This window comes from Bombina bombina, chromosome 4 (assembly GCF_027579735.1).
Source record: "Bombina bombina isolate aBomBom1 chromosome 4, aBomBom1.pri, whole genome shotgun sequence".
Taxonomy (NCBI): Eukaryota; Metazoa; Chordata; class Amphibia; order Anura; family Bombinatoridae; genus Bombina; species Bombina bombina.
This window is the reverse complement of record NC_069502.1, coordinates 1,052,838,106-1,052,862,845: the sequence shown is the minus strand read 5'-3', so window position 1 is coordinate 1,052,862,845 and position 24,740 is coordinate 1,052,838,106. Positions and strand designations below refer to the sequence as shown.

Sequence of the window (24,740 nt, the reverse complement as noted above, 5' to 3'; positions counted from 1 at the left end):
ATACCGGCGTTAGGCAAATCCCATTGAAAAAGAGGATACGCAATTGACGTAAGTGGAAAAGTGAGCGGTACACCTGTACCTGCAAGACTCGTAATACCAGCGTTAGGAAAAAAGCAGCGTTGGGACCTCTCAACGCTGCTTTTTAAGGCTAACGCAAGACTCGTAATCTCGCCGAGTGTTATTTATATGGTCCACATGAACTAACAGTCTCATGTTGTGAAAAGCAATTAAAAAAGCATGTGATAAGAGGCAGCCTTTAAGGGCTTAGAAATTAGCATACCTAAGTTTAGTTTCAACTAAGAATACCAAGAGAACAAAGCAAATTTGATGATAAAAGTAAATTGGAAAGTTGATTAAAATTACAAGTCCTATCTGAATAATGAAAGTTAAAAGTGAAAGTAAATTTTGATGCTACGATGCCCAGTTTTTAAAAATTTGATTAAAAACAGGGGCACTTTAATTCATCAAAATTTACATTTCACTCCTGTTGTGAAAAAAAAACTTACCTTTAAAACTTGACAGCTGCTCCAGCTTCCTCCGGTCGTCGCAAGCCATTTCTGATGTCAGAAATGATGGATGGGTCATCCTCCAATTACGGCTTCCCCCCCCCCCCCCTCGGGGGAATCAGTGTCTGATTCAATGCAGTGATTGGAGGAAGCCGGATTCATCATTTTAGACCCAGGAAGAGGCTTTGCAACGGGTGGAGGAAGCTGGATCTGCTGTCAAGATTAAAAGGTAAGTTTATTTTCACAACACGAGTGAAATGTAAATTTTGATGAATTAAAGTGCCCCTGTTTTTAATCGAATTTTTAAAAAACGGGCACTTTAGCATCAAAATTTACATTCACTTTAATTTTGATTAGACTGTCCCTTTAAGGTCTAGTGGCGCTTTATGGCTGTAGAAAACAAAAGATGGACAGATTGATACTTTTACAGCATGGATACAAGTTTGATTTGATATTTTAAATGCACATTCTACATAAAACTGATATGCACACGTGGATTTAAATTATAAATAGAAGCAGTTTTTGCAATACTTATATATTCAGCTTTCTATGCAGAGGGCATGCAAAACTGTTGTCATAAAAATGCACAGGCATACGGACATATACTCATACGCCCCGTGCACACTACAAGGTGTCACTAAAACCCTGATATATTTTACTACAAATATTTTTCACTAAATACTGTAAAATATTTCTATTTAAAATGGAAATGAACCCATGCATGTTTTAGTTTTGGCTATAATGTATCTTCAAACATTTGTTTCCAAAAAAATAAAAATCTTGTGCCTTAGAATTCGTATTATTCTGGCTCTGGCTATGTAGCTAGAAAACGGACACAATACTGGGCACCCTGGCCTGCAGATGATATGTGCTAACCTCTCAACAAATTTTTGGTCACATAAATTAATATAAATATCCTAAAAATTAAAACTAACTGCATCACTAACAATAAATACAGTTATAAAACTATTATGTCATTTAATAAATAATGCAATGGCAACTTACTGTCTGGGAGATCACTGGTTTTGGATAACTGCTCCAGTTCCCAGCCTAGATGGAGAGACTCATCCATGCTTTGCTTCTGAGCCATTTCTAGTGACATATTTTCTTCCATTAATTCTTCAATTCTCTTTCTATCCATATCCCGTTCCTTATAAAAACATCACAAAACAGTTTATTGACAAAATTATAGTAGATTCCAAAAAAACTCGACAAACTGTGGTTTGTGTCACAAACACAATTTTATTTTGTCATTCAAACATATTTATTACACATGCTCCATTCCTTATTATAGTGACCAGCACCAAGGCAGAACATACTGTGATCTGAGATGTCATCACACAAAAAGCAGCATGTCTGCAGAAAGGAACACATGCAGGAACTGTTAGCACTTTCACTTTGCAGCATTGCTCAACAATAGACTGTTTTCTTCAGACAGCGATGTGCTCTGGCTGTATATGTTTTCCTTAACAGAGTGCATCCAGAACAAAGTGCTGTTTGAAGAAAACAGTCAAATATGGAGCAGCGCTGTAAAGCATAAGTTAATTTATTGTAGACTGGCTCTCAGGGTTTTATTCAACCCTGCCCCCCTAACCTTTCCTGGTCTGCAAAAGCTGTGACTTCTGAATGCAAGATGTTATTGTGAGCAATGGACCTTTTTTATAACTACATTTCTAACTTTTTTCAAGAGACATTCAAGAGATATTTTAAAAACTTGAGATACTAAATCCAATTTTTTTTTTCATTTTTCAGAGAGAGCAGCAATTTTAAGCATCTTTCTAATTTACTAACGATTATCAATTTTTCTAAAAAAAAATTAAAAAGTGGGAAAGTAAGCTTAGAAAGTTGCTTAAAACTGCTACTCTATCTGAATCATGAAAGAAAAATGTTGGGTTTAGTATCCCTTTAAAAAAATGTCTTTGTCTGCAGCTAATTTACAATGCAATTTGCAGCTGCTGCATAATATTATAAATTACAAATAAAAATGGCTTTAGTCTCCAGTTAATCAACACATTGCAATTGAACTGGTGCTTCAGTGTAACTGCCTAATTTAAAATTTCATTTCATTTCAAAATAACCTGCAGAAATGTTTAAGTAAGAAAATCTCTGTGGTGACCAGCAGGTGTAATTATACAGAGTTGTTAATTAAATCACAATAAAGAGCTATCAAAGCAACATAATTTATGTAAGAACTTACCTGATAAATTCATTTCTTTCATATTAGCAAGAGTCCATGAGCTAGTGACGTATGGGATATACATTCCTACCAGGAGGGGCAAAGTTTCCCAAACCTTAAAATGCCTATAAATACACCCCTCACCACACCCACAATTCAGTTTAACGAATAGCCAAGAAGTGGGGTGATAAGAAAAAAGTGCGAAAGCATATAAAATAAGGAATTGGAATAATTGTGCTTTATACAAAAAAATCAAAACCACCACAAAAAAGGGCGGGCCTCATGGACTCTTGCTAATATGAAAGAAATGAATTTATCAGGTAAGTTCTTACATAAATTATGTTTTCTTTCATGTAATTAGCAAGAGTCCATGAGCTAGTGACGTATGGGATAATGATTACCCAAGATGTGGATCTTTCCACGCAAGAGTCACTAGAGAGGGAGGGATAAAATAAAGACAGCCAATTCCTGCTGAAAATAATCCACACCCAGAATACAATTTTAATGAAAAAACATAAGCAGAAGATTCAAACTGAAACCACTGCCTGAAGTACGTTTCTACCAAAAACTGCTTCAGAAGAAGAAAACACATCAAAATGGTAGAATTTAGTAAAAGTATGCAAAGAGGACCAAGTTGCTGCTTTGCAAATCTGATCAACCGAAGCTTCATTCCTAAACGCCCAGGAAGTAAAAACTGACCTAGTAGAATGAGCTATAATCCTTTGAGGCGGAGTGTTACCCGACTCAACATAGGCATGATGAAATAAAGATTTCAACCAAGATGCCAAAGAAATGGCAGAAGCTTTCTGGTCTCTTCTAGAACCGGAAAAGATGACAAATAGACTAGAAGTCTTTCGGAAAGACTTAGTAGCTTCAACATAATATTACAAAGCTCTAACAGCATCCAAAGAATGCAATGATTTCTCCTTAGAATTCATAGGATTAGGACATAATGAAAGAACCACAATTTCTCTACTAATGTTGTTAGAATTCACAACCTTAGGTAAAAAATTTCAAAAGAAGTTCGCAGTACCGCCTTATCCTGATGCAAAATCAGAAAAGGAGACTCACAAAAAAGAGTAGATAATTCAGAGACTCTTCTGGCAGAAGAGATGGCCAAAAGAAACAAAACTTTCCAAGAAAGTAATATAACAACCAAAGAATGCATGGGTTCAAAAGGAGGAGCTTGAAGAGCCCCCAGAACCAAATTCAAACTCCAAGGAGGAGAAATTGACTTAATGACAGGTTTAATACGAACCAAAGGTTGTACAAAACAATGAATCTCAGGAAGATTAGCAATCCTTCTGTGAAAAAGAACAGAAAGAGCAGAGATTTGTCTTTCAAGGAACTTGCGGACAAACCTTTATCTAAACCATCCTGAAGAAATATAAGTCTTCCAGACTCTATAATATATCTCTCTAGATACAGATTTACGAGCCTGTCACATAGTATCAATCACAGAGTCAGAGAAACCTCTTTGACCAAGAATCAAGCGTTCAAACTCCATACCTTAAAATTAAGGTTTTGAAATCCTGATGGAAAAAAGAACCTTGAGACAGAAAGACTGGTCTTAACGGAAGAGTCCACAGCTGGCAAGAGGCCATCCGGACAAGATCCGCATACCAAAACCTGTGAGGCCATGCTGGAGCTACCAGCAGGACAAATGAGCATTCCTTTAGAATATTGGAGAATACCCTTGGAAGAAGAACTAGAGGCGGAAAGATATAGGCAGGATGACACTTGTAAGGAAGAGATAATGCATCCACTGCCTCCGCCCGAGGATCCCGGGATCCGGACAGATACCAGGGAAGTTTCTTGTTTAGATGAGAAGCCATCAGATCTATTTCTGGGAGTTCCCACATTTGAACAATCTGAGGAAATACCTCTGGGTGAAGACCATTCGCCCAGGTGCAACGTTTGGCGACTGAGATAATCCGCTTTCCAATTGTCCATACCTGGGATATGAACCGCAGAGATTAGACAGGAGCTGGATTCCGCCCAAACCAAAATTTGAGATACTTCTTTCATAGCCAGAGGACTGTGAGTCCCTCCTTGATGATTGATGTATGCCACAGTTGTGACATTGTCTATCTGAAAACAAATGAACAACTCTCTTTTCAGAAGAGGCCAAGACTGAAGAGCTCTGAAAATTGCACGGAGTTCCAAATATTGATCGGAAATCTCACCTCCTGAGATTTCCAAACCCCTTGTGCCGTCAGATACCCCCACACAGCTCTCCAACCTGTAAGACTTGCATCTGTTGAGATTATAGTCCAGGTCGGAAGAACAAAAAAGCCCCCTGAACTAAACGATGGTGATCTGTCCACCATGTCAGAGAGTGTCGTATAATCGGTTTAAAGATATTAAATTGAGATATCTTTGAGTAATCCCTGCACCATTGGTTCAGCATACAGAGCTGAAGAGGTCGCATGTGAAAACGAGCAAAGGAGATCGCATCTGATGCGGCAGTCCTAAGACCTAAAATTTCCATGCATAAGGCTACCAAAGGGAATGAATGTGACCGAAGGTTTTGACAAGCTGATATCAATGTTAAACTTCTCTTGTCTGACAAGGACAGAGTCATAGACACTGAATCTATCTAGAAACCTAAAAAGGTTACCCTTGTCTGAGGAATCAATGAACTGATTGGTAAATTGATCCTCCAACCATGAACTTGAAGAAACAACACAAGTCGATTCGTATGAAATTCTTCGAAAATGAGAAGACTGAGCAAATACCAAGATATCGTCCAAATAAGGAAAAACCAAAACCCTGTTCTCTGATTACAGAAAGAAGGGCACCGAGAACCTTTGAAAAAATTCTTGGAACTGAGGCTAGGCCAAACGGTAGAGCCACAAAACTGGTAATGCTTGTCTAAAAGAGAATCTCAGACACTAAAAGTGATCTGGATGAATCGGAATATGCAGATACACATCCTGTAAATCTATTGTAGACATATAATGCCCTTGCTAAACAAAAGGCAGGATAGTCCTACAGTAACCATCTTGAATGTTGGTATCCTTACATAATGATTCAATATTGATAGATCCAGAACTGGTCTGAAGGAATTGACCTTCTTTGGTACAATGAAGAGATAAAATAAAACCCCAGCCCCTGTTCCAGAACTGGAACTGGCATAATTACTCCAGCCAACTCTAGATCTGAAACACATTTCAGAAATGCTGAGCCTTTGCTGTGTTAACTGGTACACGGGAAAGAAAAAAATCTCTTAGCAGGAGGCCTTAACTTGAAGCCAATTCTGTACCTTTCTGAAACAATGTTCTGAAACCAGAGATTGAGAACGGAATTGATCCAAATTTCTTTGAAGAAAACGTAATCTGCCCCATACCAGCTGAGCTGGAATAAGGGCCGCACCTTCATGGGTACTTAGGAGCTGGCTATAGGTTTCTATAAGGCTTGGATATATTCCAAACTGGAAATAGTTTCCAAACTGATACCGCTCCTGAGGATGAAGGATCAGGCTTTTGTTCCTTGTTGTGAGGAAAAGAACGAAAAATGATTATTAGACCTAAATTTACCTAGATTTTTTATCCTTTGGTAAAAAAGTTCCCTTCCTTCCAGAAACAGTTGAGATAATAATTTATTACCCTGGAAAGAAGGGAAAGCAAAGTTGACTTAGAAGACATATCAGCATTCCAAGTTTAATCCATAAAGCTTTTCTAGCTAAAATAGCTAGAGACATATACCTGACATCAACTCTAATGATATCAAAAGATGGTATCACCAATAAAATTATTAGCATGTTATAGAATAATAATAATGCTATAAAAATATGATCTGTTACTTGTTGCGCTAAAGCTTCTAACCAAAAAGTTGAAGCTGCAGCAACATCCGCTAAAAATATAGCAGGTCTAAGAAGATTACCTGAACATAAGTAAGCTTTTCTTAGAAAGGATTCAATTTTCCTATCTAAAGGATCCTTAAATGAAGTACTATCTGCCGTATGAATAGTAGTACATTTAGCAGGAGTAGAGACAGCCCCATAACCTTAGGGATTTTGACCCAAAAAAACTCTAATCTGTCAGATGGCACAGGATATAATTGCTTAAACGTTTAGAAGGAGTAAAAGAATTACCCAAATTATTCCATTCCCTGGAAATTACTTCAGAAATAGCAACAGGGAGATTAAACACTTCTGGAATAACTACAGGAGATTTAAAAACCTTATTTAAACGTTTAGATTTAGTATCAAGAGGACCAGAATCCTCTATTTCTAATGCAATTAATATTTCTTTAAATAAAGAACGAATAAATTCCATCTTGAACAAATACAAAGATTTATCAGCATCAACCTCTGAGACAGAAACCTCTGAACCAGAAGAACCATTATCAGTATCAGAATGATGATGTTCATTTAAAAATTCATCTGAAAAAAAGAGAAGTTTTAAAAGACTTTTATGTAAACTAGAAGGAGAAATAACAGACATAGCCTTCTTAATGGATTTAAAAAATAAAATCTCTTATGTTTATCAGGAACACTCTGAAAATTAGATGTTGACGGAACAGCAACAGGTAATGTAACAGTACTAAAGGAAATTTTTATCTGCATTAATAAGTTTGTCATGACATGCAATACAAACAACAGCTGGAGAAACAGATACCAAAAATTATAGCAGATACACTTAGCTTGGTAGCTCCAGCACCGGGCAGTGATTTTCCTGAAGTATCTTCTGACTCAGTTGCAACGTGGAACATCTTGCAATATGTAATAGAAAAAACAACATATAAAGCAAAATTGATCAAATTCCTTAAATGACAGTTTCAGAAATGGGAAAAAAATGCCAGTGAACAAGCTTCTAGCAACCAGAAGCAATAAATAATCAGACTTAAATAATGTGGAGACAAAAGCGACGCCCATATTTTTTTAGCGCCAAATAAGACGCCCACATTATTTGGCGCCTAAATGCTTTTGGCGGCAAAAATGACGCCACATCCGGAACGCCGACACTTTTGGCGCAAAAGAACGTCAAAAAAAAAATGACGCAACTTCCGGCGACACGTATGACGCCGGAAACAGAAAGATTTTTTGCGCCAAAAAAGTCCGCGCCAAGAATGATGCAATAAAATGAAGCATTTTCAGCCCCCGCGAGCCTAACAGCCCACAGGGAAAAAGTCAAATTTTTTAAGGTAAGAAAAAAATGATTGATTCAAATGCATTATCCCCAAATATGAAACTGACTGTCTGAAAAAAAGGAATGTTGAACATCCTGAGTCAAGGCAAATAAATGTTTGAATACATATATTTAGAACTTTATAAAAAAGTGCCCAACCATAGCTTTAGAGTGTCACAGAAAATAAGACTTACTTACCCCAGGACACTCATCTACATGTTTGTAGAAAGCCAAACCAGTACTGAAACGAAAATCAGCAGAGGTAATGGTATATATATATATAAGAGTATATCGTCGATCTGAAAAGGGAGGTAAGAGATGAATCTCCACGACCGATAACAGAGAACCTATGAAATAGACCCCGTAGAAGGAGATCATTGAATTCAAATAGGCAATACTCTCCTCACATCCCTCTGACATTCACTGCATGCTGAGAGGAAAACCGGGCCCCAACTTGCTGCGGAGCGCAAATCAACGTAGAATCTAGCACAAACTTACTTCACCACCTCCATAGGAGGCAAAGTTTGTAAAACTGAATTGTGGGTGTGGTGAGGGGTGTATTTATAGGCATTTTAAGGTTTGGGAAACTTTGCCCCTCCTGGTAGGAATGTATATCCCATACGTCACTAGCTCATGGACTCTTGCTAATTACATGAAAGAAATTTCATTTTATACAATCAAATCTTAGGGATTTCTGTTTAAAACTAACAAAACGTTACTTAAAGGGACATTCAAGTCAAAATAAAACTTTCATAATTCAGATAGAACATGTAATTTTAAACAACTTCCCAATTTGCTTCCATTAACAAAATGTGCACAGTATTTTTATATTTACAATTTTTGAGTCACCAGCTCCTACTGAGCATGTGCAAGAATTCACAGAATATGCGTATATGCATTTGTGATTGGCTGGTGGCTGTCACATGATACAGGGGGAGTGGAAATAGACATAGCTTCGAAATATGTCAGAAATTTTTTTTTGTTCATTATGTAAATCTACCATATTTCCTGGTCCTTTAAAGAGACATTAAACTGCTGGGTACAACTACAAGGGTTGTTACTATTTTATAATGCGGTCATTTTTCCTCCTGTGCCTGCAGTTAGCTATTCACCTAATTTAACATCTGAAAAGGATATTCCAGCAAATGGATGTATTTCAGTTTTGAATAGAAGCAGTATTGTAATTTACATGTATTAGCAAAAATACTTCTAATAAAAGCTATAGCGGTTTCAAAAGTGTATTTAAGTATGCACCGTGCACCAGCATTTTAAATACAGCACTTGCTCAGAGAGCCTAAGGTGCTTGTACTATTGGATAATGCCACTTGCATGCGCCAAAGTTCCTATTAGCCTACCTAGGTTTACTCTTCAACAAAGGATATCAAAAGAACAAAGCAAATTAATTGCTGATATAATACAAGCTCCCACTGACACTCTGAGCAACTGCAGTATTTAAAATGCTGGTGCACTGATAATATCTAGCTATGCTTCACATACACGTGCAGGGAAAAATGTTAACACTTTTTGCCAATACATGTATATTGCAAATATGTTTCTATTCAAAGATGTAATTCATCAATGTGCATTTAAATTTTGACCAGAATGTCCCTTTAAAGGTGCCAGATGCTGAAGCTACACCTCTTCATACTGGGCTCCGCCATCTTGGAGCTTAGGTATTCAAACCCCCTTTGACAGATTTGTGACATTAACTTCTTTTTTGACAACTGCATCACATACTTCAGGTTAGTGAAAGTTTACATTTTTGAAGCAGCTGCTTTGCTCTATATTATTCCTGAGTCTTTTTTTTATATATGTTTGTAATTTTAAAACTGTGTTATATGCAATTAAATAATTACATAAATAAATCTCACTTTTTTATTACGTATCCTAACTCCAAGCAAATGATAAAAATGTCATAAAGCCAGCTGGATAACTGATCTGTAAGTGTTTATTAGTTCTGTCACAGGATATGAGAGTACATGTGATCCAAAATGGCGGGACCGGTGTATAGAGAAGTTCACTGTACTGTAAATTATTATCCACTTTAAGGGAATATGAAAACCCAAATTTCTTTCTTTCATGATTCAGATAGAGCATGCAATTTTACTATCAAACATGCTTCATTCTCTTGGTAACCTTTGTTAAAGGAACAGCAATGAGAGCTAGCTGACAACCTCAGGTGAGCCAATGACGACAGTCATATATGAGCAGCCACCAATCAGCAACTAGTTCCCAGTTGTGCATGGTTGTTCCTGAGCCTACCTAGGTGTGACTTTCAACAAAGGATACACAGAGATAGAAGCAAAATTAGACAAGAGAAGTCAATTGGAAAGTTGTTTACAATTGCATGCTCTATCTGAAACATAAAAAAGGTTTTAAGATAGGAGAATGGCTTTGAAGAGAGCTGCAGGCACAAGACGAAATACAATAACATGTTGAGTACAGAAGTCAGTCAGTACAAATCTATAGAACCTTCAGCAGATCTGGCAGGCAGGATGCACTTATGTATCATTTCTTTACTGTACAACTTATGTACAGGACATTTTTCTTTGTAACAGACTCTTTAAACGAATAAATAAAAAAGGCAATTTACCAGGTTTAAAGGGACATTTAGTTTTTTAGTTTTTTTTTCTTGATTCAAACATAAGAAAAATTGTTAATAAATAGCTTCTTTCCGTAGCAGCATACTGACGTAGGCTCAAAACTATATAGCAGCAATGTTTACAACATTGTAACAATGTTACGCATATAATCCTGTGCCTACCTCAGTATGCTCTCATGGAAAGGAGTCTGTTTTAGCAAAGCCTACCAAGAGGAAAAAAAAAGTACATTTTTGTAATTGAAGTAAATCTTTGAAAGGAAAGAAATTTCTTTGTGATCAAAAGGACTATTTAAAAAATAAAGTCTATGATTGGTCCAGATTTGCGGGGAGACGTAGAAAATGTACCCCTGGAGGCAATAGGCGACTTAATAAGGCAAAAGATCAGAATTAAAGTATGTTTGAGACCAGCACAGTCACTGAAAAGCAAACCAACAAAGAAATAAGAAAGGCAAAAGACAACAAAAAGAAGAGCAATTGGGACAGTACATCTACACCAAAATCTGAATTGAAATCTATTCTGAAAAATAAAACCACTGATAGAAAAGTGAATTTCTCTTCAACGGAACAGGACACTTCAGAACCTAATTCGCCTACTACTGATGATAGTGATGCGGATACATCCACCTCTTCCTCCCTTTCCCCACCACCCTCTTTGTCGCTACAGGTTCTAAAGAATAAAAACACAGAAGAAATGGAATCAGCAGTTCGCCCTAAAACCAAAAGTAAGGATGTCCCTTTAGGAAAAGAACGAGATGGGCAGGCAGAAGGAGGAGGTATAAGAGTTTCCAAAAGAAGACAAAAGAGGGACTAAATTTTGCAGTTCTTAATTTGTCTGATTTTTCTTTAAATAATGATCATATGAAGGCGTTATCTAGGGGTTTGGGTTTTGTTCCCACTCACACTTTTTCTGTATTCTCTACTTTATTGGATATAAATAAGTTTGTTCGCAAACTTGCGCTTAAAAGATTTTTTTATGAAACTAACACTGATAGAACTGCACTACCTAGTGATCATGGTACCCGTGAACCAACTCAGGTTCTCACTCAGCATGTTCCTATTTTAAGATTTGACGATGTTGTGACATTGGAAACATTGAGATACCTTGACTTGGGTGATGGGGGACCTGAGGATCAATCTATACAGAAACCTAAAAAATCTGCATCCAATTTTTATCCTATTCAATCCAGGGGAGTACATTTGAACATGTTCCAGAAGAAAGTTGAAAAAGAAATTATTTTGCTAAAAGAGAGGGTTAATTCCACTGTCCCTAATCAACAAACTGGTAACTTAACAAGCAAAGAGAGGTCAGCCATCAGGGAACTTGGAGATAACCACGACATTGTCATCAGGTCTTCCGATAAGGGTGGCAATGTCGTGGTTTTAAATAGCATCAATGACCTTGACATTTAAGTTAGAAATATTAGTAAAATGCAGACCATTAAAATGCCTTGCTATGCTCGATTCTTTGACATAATTCTTAACGTCTCTCATATGTTCTCCTACTCTCGACCTAAGACAACGTGAAGTTTGACCTACATATTGGGCCTTACATAGGTTACACTCGAGAAGATACACTACAAAAGAAGAACAAATAGCATAATGGTCAATTTTATAAGTCATGCCTGTGGAAGTGCTATTAAAAGTGTTGCCTTTTTTATTTACTACACATGTCCCACAGTTAGCAACTAAACACTGAAAAGTCCGTTTCTGGTTCAGACAAGTAGCTTGTCCCCGGTTGGAATGTCTAGTTACCAAACTCGGGGCAAGTTTATTCCCCAAAGTAGGCGCCCTTCTTGATACAAATTTAATATTATCAACTGAGGAAGAAAGAATTTCATCTCCCTTTAAAAATATTAAATTCTGTTTTATAATGTCACAAACCTCATTATATTGTGAAGAATACTCTGTACAGAATACAATATTTTCACCAGAAAAATTCTGTGTTCGTGTGATGGCTTTATTTTTTAAAGTATCAATTGGTTTATCCTTTACTTCTTGCAAAGCTCTAGAGAGTAAATTTTTATCATATCCTCTAGTTAACAACCTATCAGTGAGCAATGCCGCCTGTTTCTCAAAAAGTGAGTCAGAAGAAGCATTTCTCCTGAGCCTGAGATATTGACTTTTGGGGATTGACTTAAGTATCTAGGGTGACATGACCTGGCGTGTAAGATGGTATTACCCGCCGTGGGTTTACGATAAGTATCTGTAATGATTGAATTAGTGTGATGAGAACCCAGTAGTCTAAGATCTAAAAAACATAATTTATGTAAGAACTTACCTGATAAATTCATTTCTTTCATATTAGCAAGAGTCCATGAGCTAGTGACGTATGGGATATACATTCCTACCAGGAGGGGCAAAGTTTCCCAAACCTCAAAATGCCTATAAATACACCCCTCACCACACCCACAAATCAGTTTAACGTATAGCCAAGAAGTGGGGTAATAAGAAAAAAGTGCGAAAGCATAAAAAATAAGGAATTGGAATAATTGTGCTTTATACAAAAAAATCATAACCACCACAAAAAAAGGGTGGGCCTCATGGACTCTTGCTAATATGAAAGAAATGAATTTATCAGGTAAGTTCTTACATAAATTATGTTTTCTTTCATGTAATTAGCAAGAGTCCATGAGCTAGTGACGTATGGGATAATGACTACCCAAGATGTGGATTTTCCACGCAAGAGTCACTAGAGAGGGAGGGATAAAATAAAGACAGCCAATTCCGCTGAAAAAAATCCACACCCAAAACAAAGTTTAAATCTGATAATGAAAAAAAACTGAAATTATAAGCAGAAGAATCAAACTGAAACAGCTGCCTGAAGTACTTTTCTACCAAAAACTGCTTCAGAAGAAGAAAACACATCAAAATGGTAGAATTTAGTAAAAGTATGCAAAGAAGACCAAGTGGCTGCTTTGCAAATCTGATCAACCAAAGCTTCATTCCTAAACGCCCAGGAAGTAGAAACTGACCTAGTAGAATGAGCTGTAATCCTTTGAGGCGGAGTTTTACCCGACTCAACATAAGCATGATGAATCAAAGATTTTAACCAAGATGCCAAAGAAATGGCAGAAGCCTTCTGACCTTTCCTAGAACCGGAAAAGATAACAAATAGACTAGAAGTCTTTCGGAAATCCTTAGTAGCTTCAACATAATATTTCAAAGCTCTAACTACATCCAAAGAATGCAACGACTTTTCCTTAGAATTCTTAGGATTAGGACACAATGAAGGAACCACAATTTCTCTACTAATGTTGTTAGAATTCACAACCTTAGGTAAAAATTTAAAAGAAGTTCGCAACACCGCCTTATCCTGATGAAAAATCAGAAAAGGAGACTCACAAGAAAGAGCAGATAATTCAGAAACTCTTCTAGCAGAAGAGATGGCCAAAAGAAACAAAACTTTCCAAGAAAGTAATTTAATGTCCAGCGAATGCATAGGTTCAAACGGAGGAGCTTGAAGAGCCCCCAGAACCAAATTCAAACTCCAAGGAGGAGAGATTGACTTAATGACAGGTTTTATACGAACCAAAGCTTGTACAAAACAATGAATATCAGGAAGACTAGCAATCTTTCTGTGAAAAAGAACAGAAAGAGCAGAGATTTGTCCTTTCAAGGAACTTGCAGACAAACCTTTATCCAAACCATCCTGAAGAAACTGTAAAATTCTAGGAATTCTAAAAGAATGCCAAGAAAAATGATGAGAAAAACACCAAGAAATGTAAATCTTCCAGACTCGATATTATATCTTCCTAGATACAGATTTACGAGCCTGTAACATAGTATTAATCACAGAGTCAGAGAAACCTCTATGACTGAGAATCAAGCGTTCAATCTCCATACCTTCAAATTTAAGGATTTGAGATCCTGATGGAAAAAAGGACCTTGCGATAGAAGGTCTGGTCTTAACGGAAGAGTCCACGGTTGGCAAGTGGCCATCCGGACAAGATCCGCATACCAAAACCTGTGAGGCCATGCTGGAGCCACCAGCAGAACAAACGAGCACTCCTTTAGAATCTTGGAAATCACTCTTGGAAGAAGAACTAGAGGCGGAAAGATATAGGCAGGATGATACTTCCAAGGAAGTGACAATGCATCCACTGCCTCCGCTTGAGGATCCCTGGATCTGGACAGATACCTGGGAAGCTTCTTGTTTAGATGAGAAGCCATCAGATCTATTTCTGGAAGTCCCCATATTTGAACAATCTGAAGAAATACCTCTGGGTGAAGAGACCATTCGCCCGGATATAACGTTTGGCGACTGAGATAATCCGCTTCCCAATTGTCTATACCTGGGATATGAACCGCAGAAATTAGACAGGAGCTGGATTCCGCCCATACCAGTATTCGAGATACTTCTTTCATAGCCAGAGGACTGTGAGTCCCTCCTTGATGATTGACATATGCCACGGTTGTGACATTGTCCGTCTGAAAACAAATGAACGACTCTCTCTTTAGAAGAGGCCATGACTGAAGAGCTCTGAAAATTGCACGGAGTTCCAAAATGTTGATTGGTAATCTCACCTCCTGAGATTCCCAAACCCCTTGTGCTGTCAGAGACCCCCAAACAGCTCCCCAACCTGTCAGACTTGCATCTGTTGAAATCACAGTCCAGGTTGGAAGAACAAAAGAAGCCCCCTGAACTAAACGATGGTGGTCTGTCCACCACGTCAGAGATTGTCGTACAATCGGTTTTAAAGATATTAATTGAGATATCTTTGCATAATCCCTGCACCACTGGTTCAGCATACAGAGCTGAAGAGGTCGCATGTGAAAACGAGCAAAGGGGATCGCGTCCGATGCAGCAGTCATAAGACCTAGAATTTCCATGCATAAGGCTACCGAAGGGAATGATTGAGACTGAAGGTTTCGACAAGCTGAAACCAATTTTAGACGTCTCTTGTCTGTCAGAGACAGAGTCATGGACCCTGAATCTATCTGGAAACCTAAAAAGGTTACCCTTGTCTGAGAAATCAATGAACTTTTTGGTAAATTGATCCTCCAACCATGTTCTCGAAGAAACAACACAAGTCGATTTGTATGAGATTCTGCTAAATGTGAAGACTGAGCAAGTACCAAGATATCGTCCAAATAAGGAAATACCACAATACCCTGTTCTCTGATTACAGAGAGAAGGGCACCGAGAACCTTTGTAAAAATCCTCAGAGCTGTTGCTAGGCCAAACGGCAGAGCCACAAACTGGTAATGCTTGTCTAGGAAAGAGAATCTCAGAAACTGATAGTGATCTGGATGAATCGGAATATGCAGATATGCATCCTGTAAATCTATTGTGGACATATAATGCCCTTGCTGAACAAAAGGCAGAATAGTCCTTATAGTTACCATCTTGAATGTTGGTATCCTTACATAACGATTCAATATTTTTAAATCCAGAACTGGTCTGAAGGAATTCTCCTTCTTTGGTACAATGAAAAGATTTGAGTAAAACCCCAGCCCCTGTTCCAGAACTGGAACTGGCATAATTACCCCAGCCAACTCTAGATCTGAAACACATTTCAGAAATGCTTGAGCCTTCACTGGATTTACTGGGACACGGGAAAGAAAAAGTCTTCTTGCAGGAGGCCTTATCTTGAAGCCTATTCTGTACCCTTGTGAAACAATGTTCTGAATCCAAAGATTGTGAATCGAATTGATCCAAATTTCTTTGAAAAATCGTAATCTGCCCCCTACCAGCTGAGCTGGAATGAGGGCCGCACCTTCATGTTGACTTAGGAGCTGGCTTTGGCTTTCTAAAAGGCTTGGATTTATTCCAGACTGGAGATGGTTTCCAAACTGATACTGCTCCTGTAGGGGAAGGATTAGGCTTTTGTTCCTTATTGTGACGAAAGGAATGAAAACGATTAGCAGACCTAAATTTACCTTTAGATTTTTTTATCCTGTGGTAAAAAAGTTCCTTTCCCTCCAGTAACAGTTGAAATAATAGAATCCAACTGTGAACCAAATAATTTATTACCCTGGAAAGAAAGGGAAAGCAAAGTTGACTTAGAAGACATATCAGCATTCCAAGTTTTAAGCCATAAAGCTCTTCTAGCTAAAATAGCTAGAGACATATACCTGACATCAACCCTGATGATATCAAAGATGGCATCACAAATAAAATTATTAGCATGTTGAAGAAGATTAACAATGCTATGAGAATTATGATCTGATACTTGTTGCGCTAAAGCTTCCAACTAAAAAGTTGAAGCTGCAGCAACATCCGCAAAAGATATAGCAGGTCTAAGAAGATTACCTGAACATAAGTAAGCTTTTCTTAGAAAGGATTCAATTTTCCTATCTAAAGGATCCTTAAAGGAAGTACTATCTGCCGTAGGAATAGTAGTACGTTTAGCAAGAGTAGAGATAGCCCCATCAACCTTAGGGATTTTGTCCCAAAACTCTAATCTGTCAGATGGCACAGGATATAATTGCTTAAAACGTTTAGAAGGAGTGAATGAATTACCCAAATTATTCCATTCCCTGGAAATTACTTCAGAAATAGCATCAGGGACAGGAAAAACTTCTGGAATAACTACAGGAGATTTAAAAACCTTATTTAAACGTTTAGATTTAGTATCAAGAGGACCAGATTCCTCTATCTCTAATGCAATTAAGACTTCTTTAATTAAAGAACGAATAAATTCCATTTTGAATAAATATGAAGATTTATCAGCATCAACCTCTGAACTGAATCCTCTGAACCAGAGGAAACATTATCAGAATCAGAATGATGATGTTCATTTAAAAATTCATCTGAAAAATGAGAAGTTTTAAAAGACCTTTTCCGTTTGCTAGAAGGAGGAATAACAGACATAGCCTTCTTAATGGATTTAGAAACGAAATCTCTTATGTTAACAGGAACACTCTGAGTATTAGATGTTGATGGAACAGCAAGAGGTAATGTAACATTACTAAAGGAAATATTATCTGCATTAACAAGTTTGTCATGACATTCATTACAAACAACAGCTGGAGGAACAGATACCACAAGTTTACAGCAAATACACTTAACTTTGGTAGATCCAACATCAGGCAGCGATTTTCCAGAAGTATCTTCTGATTCAGGGTCAATCTGAGACATCTTGCAATATGTAATAGAAAAAACAACATATAAAGCAAAATTGATCAAATTCCTTAAATGACAGTTTCCGGAATGGGAAAAAATGCCAGTGAACAAGCTTCTAGCAACCAGAAGCAAATAAACAATGAGACTTAAATAATGTGGAGACAATAATGACGCCCATATTTTTTAGCGCCAAAAAAGACGCCCACATTATTTGGCGCCTAAATGCTTTTGGCGCCAAAAATGACGCCACATCCGGTAACGCCGACACTTTTGGCACAAAAACGTCAAAAAAATTACGCAACTTCCGGTGACAAGAACGACGCCGGAAATAAAAAATAATTTTTTGCACCAAAAAAGTCCGCGCCAAGAATGACGCAATAAAATAAAGCATTTTCAGCCCCCACGAGCCTAACAGCCCACAGGGAAAAAAGTCAAATTTTAAGGTAAGAAAAAAATTGATTATTCAAATGCATTATCCCAAATAATGAAACTGACTGTCTGAAATAAGGAATGTTGAACATCCTGAATCAAGGCAAATAAATGTTTAAACACAATTATTTAGAACTTTATATAAAAGTGCCCAACCATAGCTTAGAGTGTCACAAAAATAAGACTTACTTACCCCAGGACACTCATCTACATGTAGTAGAAAGCCAAACCAGTACTGAAACGAGAATCAGTAGAGGTAATGGTATATAAGAGTATATCGTCGATCTGAAAAGGGAGGTAAGAGATGAATCTCTACGACCGATAACAGAGAACCTATGAAATAGACCCCGTAGAAGGAGATCATTGAATTCAAATAGGCAATACTCTCTTCACATCCCTCTGACATTCACTGCACGCTGAGAGGAAAACCGGGCTCCAACCTGCTGCGGAGCGCATGTCAACGTAGAATCTAGCACAAACTTACTTCACCACCTCCACAGGAGGCAAAGTTTGTAAAACTGATTTGTGGGTGTGGTGAGGGGTGTATTTATAGGCATTTTGAGGTTTGGGAAACTTTGCCCCTCCTGGTAGGAATGTATATCCCATACGTCACTAGCTCATGGACTCTTGCTAATTACATGAAAGAAATACCACCTCGGTTCTATCAGTAATGCCTGTAAACTTAAGACCAAACTCATTGTCGTTAATGATCTTTAAAAAATCATCAAAGACAAAATCACCTTTGAAAATGAAAATGAGATCATCGATATATCTCATATATAGTTAAATTAAGTCCCTAAAGGGATTCACCATATCGTAGAGAAAGCTGAGTTCCCACCCCCATTGCCGTACCACATACTTGCAAAAAATACTTGTTGTCAAACATAAAAAAAGTTATGGGACAGTAGGAACTCAACACACTCACATATGCTGTCGGCATTTATCAATGTGGGGCGGACATGATCGTCCACACCTTGTTAAATAGGCCCCTATGTATTCGGATCAAAGGGTGATCAAACAAACTATTCTGTATATATATATATAATTTGTAGATTATTTGTATCAATAAAAATATTTAGAATCAATCAGTGAAACAGTTCATGTGATATATATTAACAGTTCAAATGTATCAGTAAAATATAGAATCAGTAAAACAGTTAAAACAGTTCAGGCAATAATACCCTAACTGATATATTGTGATTCAATCTGTGAAGCAGTTCATGTAATTATACACTCACAGTTCAGAATTATAAAAACAGTTCAAATACTGATATCAAAAAAGGTTGGCCAACCTTACATATATATGATATATGATAAAACAAAGCGGATAAAAATGATTGAGTGCTGAGAGTTTTGTCTATAGCAGCTGTTAGGCGCAGTAAGTCCAGATACTGTGTCCAAGAAGATAAATTTTGTTCAGATACTGTGTCCAAGAAGATATATTTTGTTCCAAACAATATATTTTGTATGGATTGCTGTTTAAAAGTTATAGTGAGGTTATGTGCAACAGTTATCCCTTAGCAGGTTATATGATTTGTAGCAGATCTTTGTTCCCAGTGGGGGTCTGTATATACTGCTTTGAATGGGATGCGTTCTAACCTTTATGGGTGTGATGATGATGGGTTAGTAACTTCTGAGTTCAGTTTTCGTATATGTGAGGGTCTTTTGGGGCTTCTGATCCGCCTGCTGTCCTTGTCTCTCCTGTGGTTGTTCTCCGAAGCTTTTACCGGTTCTTTAGCTGTTAGCAAGCGTGTCAGCGTTTCAGGTTCTTCTCCAAAGCTTTCCAGTGCTGTAGCTGCTGAAGAATGTATCAGCGTTTCAGCGTGTGTCGTCGTCTTCCGTTATACCCTTTAGTGGGTGCGATGGTGGTAGGAATCTTATGGGCTACTGATCCGCCCGCAGTCCTTATTCCTTGGTCAGAAGCCCTAAAGATTCCTACCACCATCGCACCCACTAAAGGGCATAACGGAAGACGACGACACACACGCTGAAACACTAATACAAACGGATCTCAGAAGTTACTAACCCATCATCATCGCACCCATAAAGGTTAGAACGCATCCCATTCAAAAGCAGTATATACAGATCTGCTACAAATCATATAACCTGCTAAAGGATAACTGTTGCACATAACCTCACTATAATTTTTAAACGGCAATCCATACAAAATATATTGTTTGGAACAAAATATATCTTCTTGGACAACAGTATCTGAACAAAATTTATCTTCTTGGACACAGTATCTGGACTTACTGCGCCTAACAGCTGCTATAGACAAAACTCTCAGCACTCAATCATTTTTATCTGCTTTGTTTTATCATATATTTATATGGTTGGCCAACCTTTTTTTTTATATCAGTATTTGAACTGTTTTTATAATTCTGAACTGTGAGTGTATAATTACATGAACTGCTTCACAGATTGAATCACAATATATCAGTTAGGGTATTATTGCCTGAACTGTTTTAACTGTTTTACTGATTCAATATTTTACTGATAAATTTGAACTGTTAATATATAATACATGAACTGTTTCACTGATTGATTCTAAATATTTTTATTGATACAAATAAACTATAAATTATGTATATACAGATTAGTTTGTTTGATAACCCTTTGATCCGGATACATAGTCAAGTCTCTTCACATTATTAGTTTCTTATAAAATACCACTCTAAAAGCACTCTAGGACAACATGGTATTCTGAGTGCTGTTACCCCATACACACACCAGGGCTCCTACTATACAAATTGGTATATACCATCATTATTTTATTACATATACCATCATACATAAGATTTATATAGCCTCTCTCTAGCATTTGGTATTTTGCTACCCAGCGCTCTCTTTTCCTTTCCACTACTCCTCAGGGATGCATACAACCTATACTAACCTTTCCTTATACCAGTTCCTCTCCTCCATTGCTATCCCCTTAAACCCCCTTAGCATGTAAGCCTAAGAGTCCAGCTGTTTGCAGATCACCTTCATAAGAGCTGACTATAACAGTGTGACTCTCAGCAGGGCCCTCTACCCATTTAATCCCTATAAATGTTACCTTGTGTACCGCCTATCTTTATAGCCATGCAGAATCTGTTGGCGCTCTACAAATAACCGATAATAATAATTATATCAAGCTGCTGAGAGTGCAGAAGAGTACACCATTTGATAAACTAAAATATGTGAAAATTTTATTTTTTGTCTCCCCCCCATCTATTAATCAGTCTATTTATGGGGGAAAACATGGATTATAATAACCTTTCCACTTAACGTTAAAGGACCAGTAAATACAGTAGATTTGCGTTATCAACAAATGCAAGATAACAAGACAATGCAATAGCTTCAAATGAGTAGTAGATTTTTTTCTGATAATTTTCAAAGTTGTATCTATTTTTACTCCTCCTGTATCATGTGACAAATCACAAATGCAGATACGTATATTCTGTGAATTCTTGCACATGCTCGGTAGGAGCTGGTGACTCAAAAAAGTGTAAATATAAAAGACTGTTCACATTTTGTTAATGGAAGTAAATTGTAAAGTTGTTTAAAATTGCATGCTCTATCTGAATCATGAAAGTTTAATTTTTACTTGAGTGTCCCTTTAAAATTAACATATTGGGCAACACAAATGTTTTCTCCAACAAAAAATGTGTTATTTCTTTTGGAGTAAATTGCCTGAATACATTTTATTACAGGCACAGCCCACCTGTCTTTGTTCTGCACTGAAGCGATAATCAGTACTTTATTATACAAGATTAGACTTTAGCGCTAGACTGATATTTTTGGTCAAGTATGCGAATAACCTACCAATAAACCAAGAGGATCTTGTAATTCATTCTCTTTAATAGTATTCTAATACTTTAGACTAACACATATGGGGTAGATGTGTTACACAGCATGTTCTCTGCTGGAAACCACTCAATCACTGTCTGAAGGATATCAGTAATCATCAGTAATTGTTTGCAGCTTTTTCTGAGACGCTAGTCCCATTAACATTAATTATGCTCTTGTGTAGACAAAAAAAAACAACCTGTATAAAAAAATATATAGCACAAATGTCACTATCTAAAATATATTGTAAGTATTGTCTCACCATTTCCATGTCATTGAATTTAGCTTTTAGCTGCAGATTTTCTTTTTCTAACTCATGCAATTTATCAGAACGGCTTCGGACCCCTTCCAATTGATCTTCCAGCATTGTCTTCGTTTCCAAAAGCACTTGATTGTCTTCCTTTAATTCCTAGAGGAACAAGGTATTTTCAATGGAAAACGTCTTGCAAACATGCACAAAATAGCAGAGACAATTTTTTTTATTTATTTCAGATTAATATTATTATCTTGTGTCACCATAAAGGGTACAATAAAAATACAGGGATATACAGCACTAAAAAGAAGAATTTAAAGGCCCTGAAGCGGAAATATTACTCCATAAGTGCATATGAATGTGTTAAATGTGTCAGTTTAAGAATAGCATCAATAGCATTGCACATGACACATAAAGCTTTAAAATAGCAAACATTTTAACTGTACACATTGGCAAAAGGGTACAGTGTATAGTTTATATTATTAAAGGGGATTAAACTCCTAGCACAGCGATGGCTGAACCTGGCACACCTAATAGTTTGGAACATTTCCCATGATGCTCAACTAGACTGCAGAGTGCCTAAGCATCAAGGGAAATGTAGTTCCAGAACATCAGGGGCACAAAGGTTAGCCATCAGTGTCCTAGCATATATCATCAATTAAGCACTGTATTACATAAGAATGTTTTAAAATAATGTGACACTGTCATTTGTGTACAACAATTTGCATGGTTTTACAGGTTCAGGGGTGCACCAATTAAAAAGCTTTTTGGAATTGTTCCTATTCTAGATTGTAAATTCCCACGGGAATAGGGCCCTAAATCCCTCCTGTATGTGTTTGTTAATTTTGTCCTGTCTCTTACAAGTCTTGTATTGTTTTATTTAAACAAATTGTATCCATTGACAGCGCTGCGGAATAAATAAAGTATAATAAGAATTCTCCTCTGCTGTACTCAATTATGGAGAGATTTCAATGAGCTTCTGCTCTGTTCTAACCAACAACTATGTATAATTACTGCAGGCTCAGGTTACTTAATGGGATATTAAACCTACATTTTTTCTTCCATGATTTAGATAGATCATACAGTTTTAAACAAGTTTCTAATTTACTTCTATTATCAATTTTTATTTAGTTTTATTTTTATATTTTGTTGAAAAGCAGTGATGTAAGCTTAGGAGCACGCACTTTGCTGGAACACTATATGGCAGCAGTTTTGCCAGGATGTTATACATTCGCAAGAGCACTAGATGGCAGCACTATTTCCCGCCACGTAGTGTTCTAGACACCTAGGTATCTCTTTAACAAAGAATACCATTTGAATGAAGCAAATTCTATAATAGAAGTAAATTGGAAACTGAACCACCAGCAGATCTGATAGCATGTGTCTTGTTATGTATATCTAGCAAATATAAACTGAAGCACATGCTTAAAGGGAATGACAAAACATAGGGCGGAAATAGCGTTTAGTTTTGCATCGTGAATATAGAAAGTGCACCTTAAGTAATTTGATGTAATACATAGCTTAACATTCTATGTAATGGAACTTTTTCTAATAATTGAATTTATATAACATAACTTTAATCTTTAACCTGAAACTGTAATTCTATATAATATGTAACGGGAGACTGTAGAAGGGAATCACTAACATGGTTCTCTTTAGTCCCTCCATTTGTTTATGTTATTCTACACAGCTGACTCACTAAAGCTCAATATTCTCATATAAAACTGTTCATGTAAAGTAGTAGCATATTTTAAATGTCTGCCATCACATCCAGCAACACTTAGCACTTCTCCTACAAGGAATGGTCCTGAACATCTCTGGCTTTGGCCAAACCTGTGTCTAGAATATGTCCTAGGAAAAAGAAAACCTGATGGCACTATATATCTTTTAGAAAGACTGATCTGGCATCCAAGATTCATCCAATTACCTCTGAAGTGTGATAAGTCACCAGCTGTGCTGATAAGTCTTAGACAAACAATATGTGACTAAAAGATCTGCGAGAAACAGTAAAATAACATAGAAACACATTCTGACAGTTGACAACACCCATCAAATCTGACTATATTTGCTTCTAAAGTACAAGTGTAATTAATTCTCAGGAAAACCTTATACAAATCCCAGTCCTGCTCATACAGTATTTGTCCTTACCACCTCTACTGGAAAGAGTCCTCAAAAATCATAGAAATAGTGGTTGAAATGAGAAAGCACAAACTGGAATTGAAAATTTTCCACAAAAGTTATTGTGATGTAGAGGGAAAACCAGAGGGTAAGGATGTAGACGCACTGGAGTCAAAAACTGACTTGGTTCTAGGTCTTTCACAAAACTGTTCATGAAAGCCAAATTTTCTCTTTTGTGATTCTTCTGGAGAACCACACTGTATGAGTGAGGATACTGGTAGGGGTGTCCTCAGAGTCAGCCACAGCATATAAATAAATCCGTGAAAATCCATGGGTGATCCTGTCAAATGTATAATTCTGCCTAATGTTGGGGCACTTGCAAGGTGACGCAACAACATTTAGGGATTTGTGCAGCAGTAAGGCACTTCAGCTGGAGTAGAGATCACCTCTGTACCTAACTCAAATAGGTAGAAATGGAACTTACTCAAACAGGAACAAGAGGTACATGTAGGGGGCATTTCTGGCTATTCCAGTGATCAAAGAACATATGCTAATATGCTGATGCAGTTAAAGTATATGCATCATCCATGTAACTGGAAAACATAAGAGAATGTCACCAGTTTGGTATAA

The 24,740-nt window shown here is 37.1% G+C and overlaps 1 protein-coding gene across 1 annotated transcript in view; it reads right to left on the bottom strand.

The window, feature by feature from the left end:
• CCDC88A (coiled-coil domain containing 88A) overlaps positions 1–24,740 on the bottom strand; it is a 424,707-nt gene that overhangs the window by 157,738 nt on the left and 242,229 nt on the right. The window contains exons 11-12 of the mRNA XM_053712191.1: positions 22,002–22,148; positions 1,512–1,656 (exon numbers count right to left, since the gene is read on the bottom strand). Of these exons, the coding sequence (XP_053568166.1) occupies positions 1,512–1,656; positions 22,002–22,148 (292 nt within the window). The remainder of the gene's footprint in view (positions 1–1,511; positions 1,657–22,001; positions 22,149–24,740) is intronic.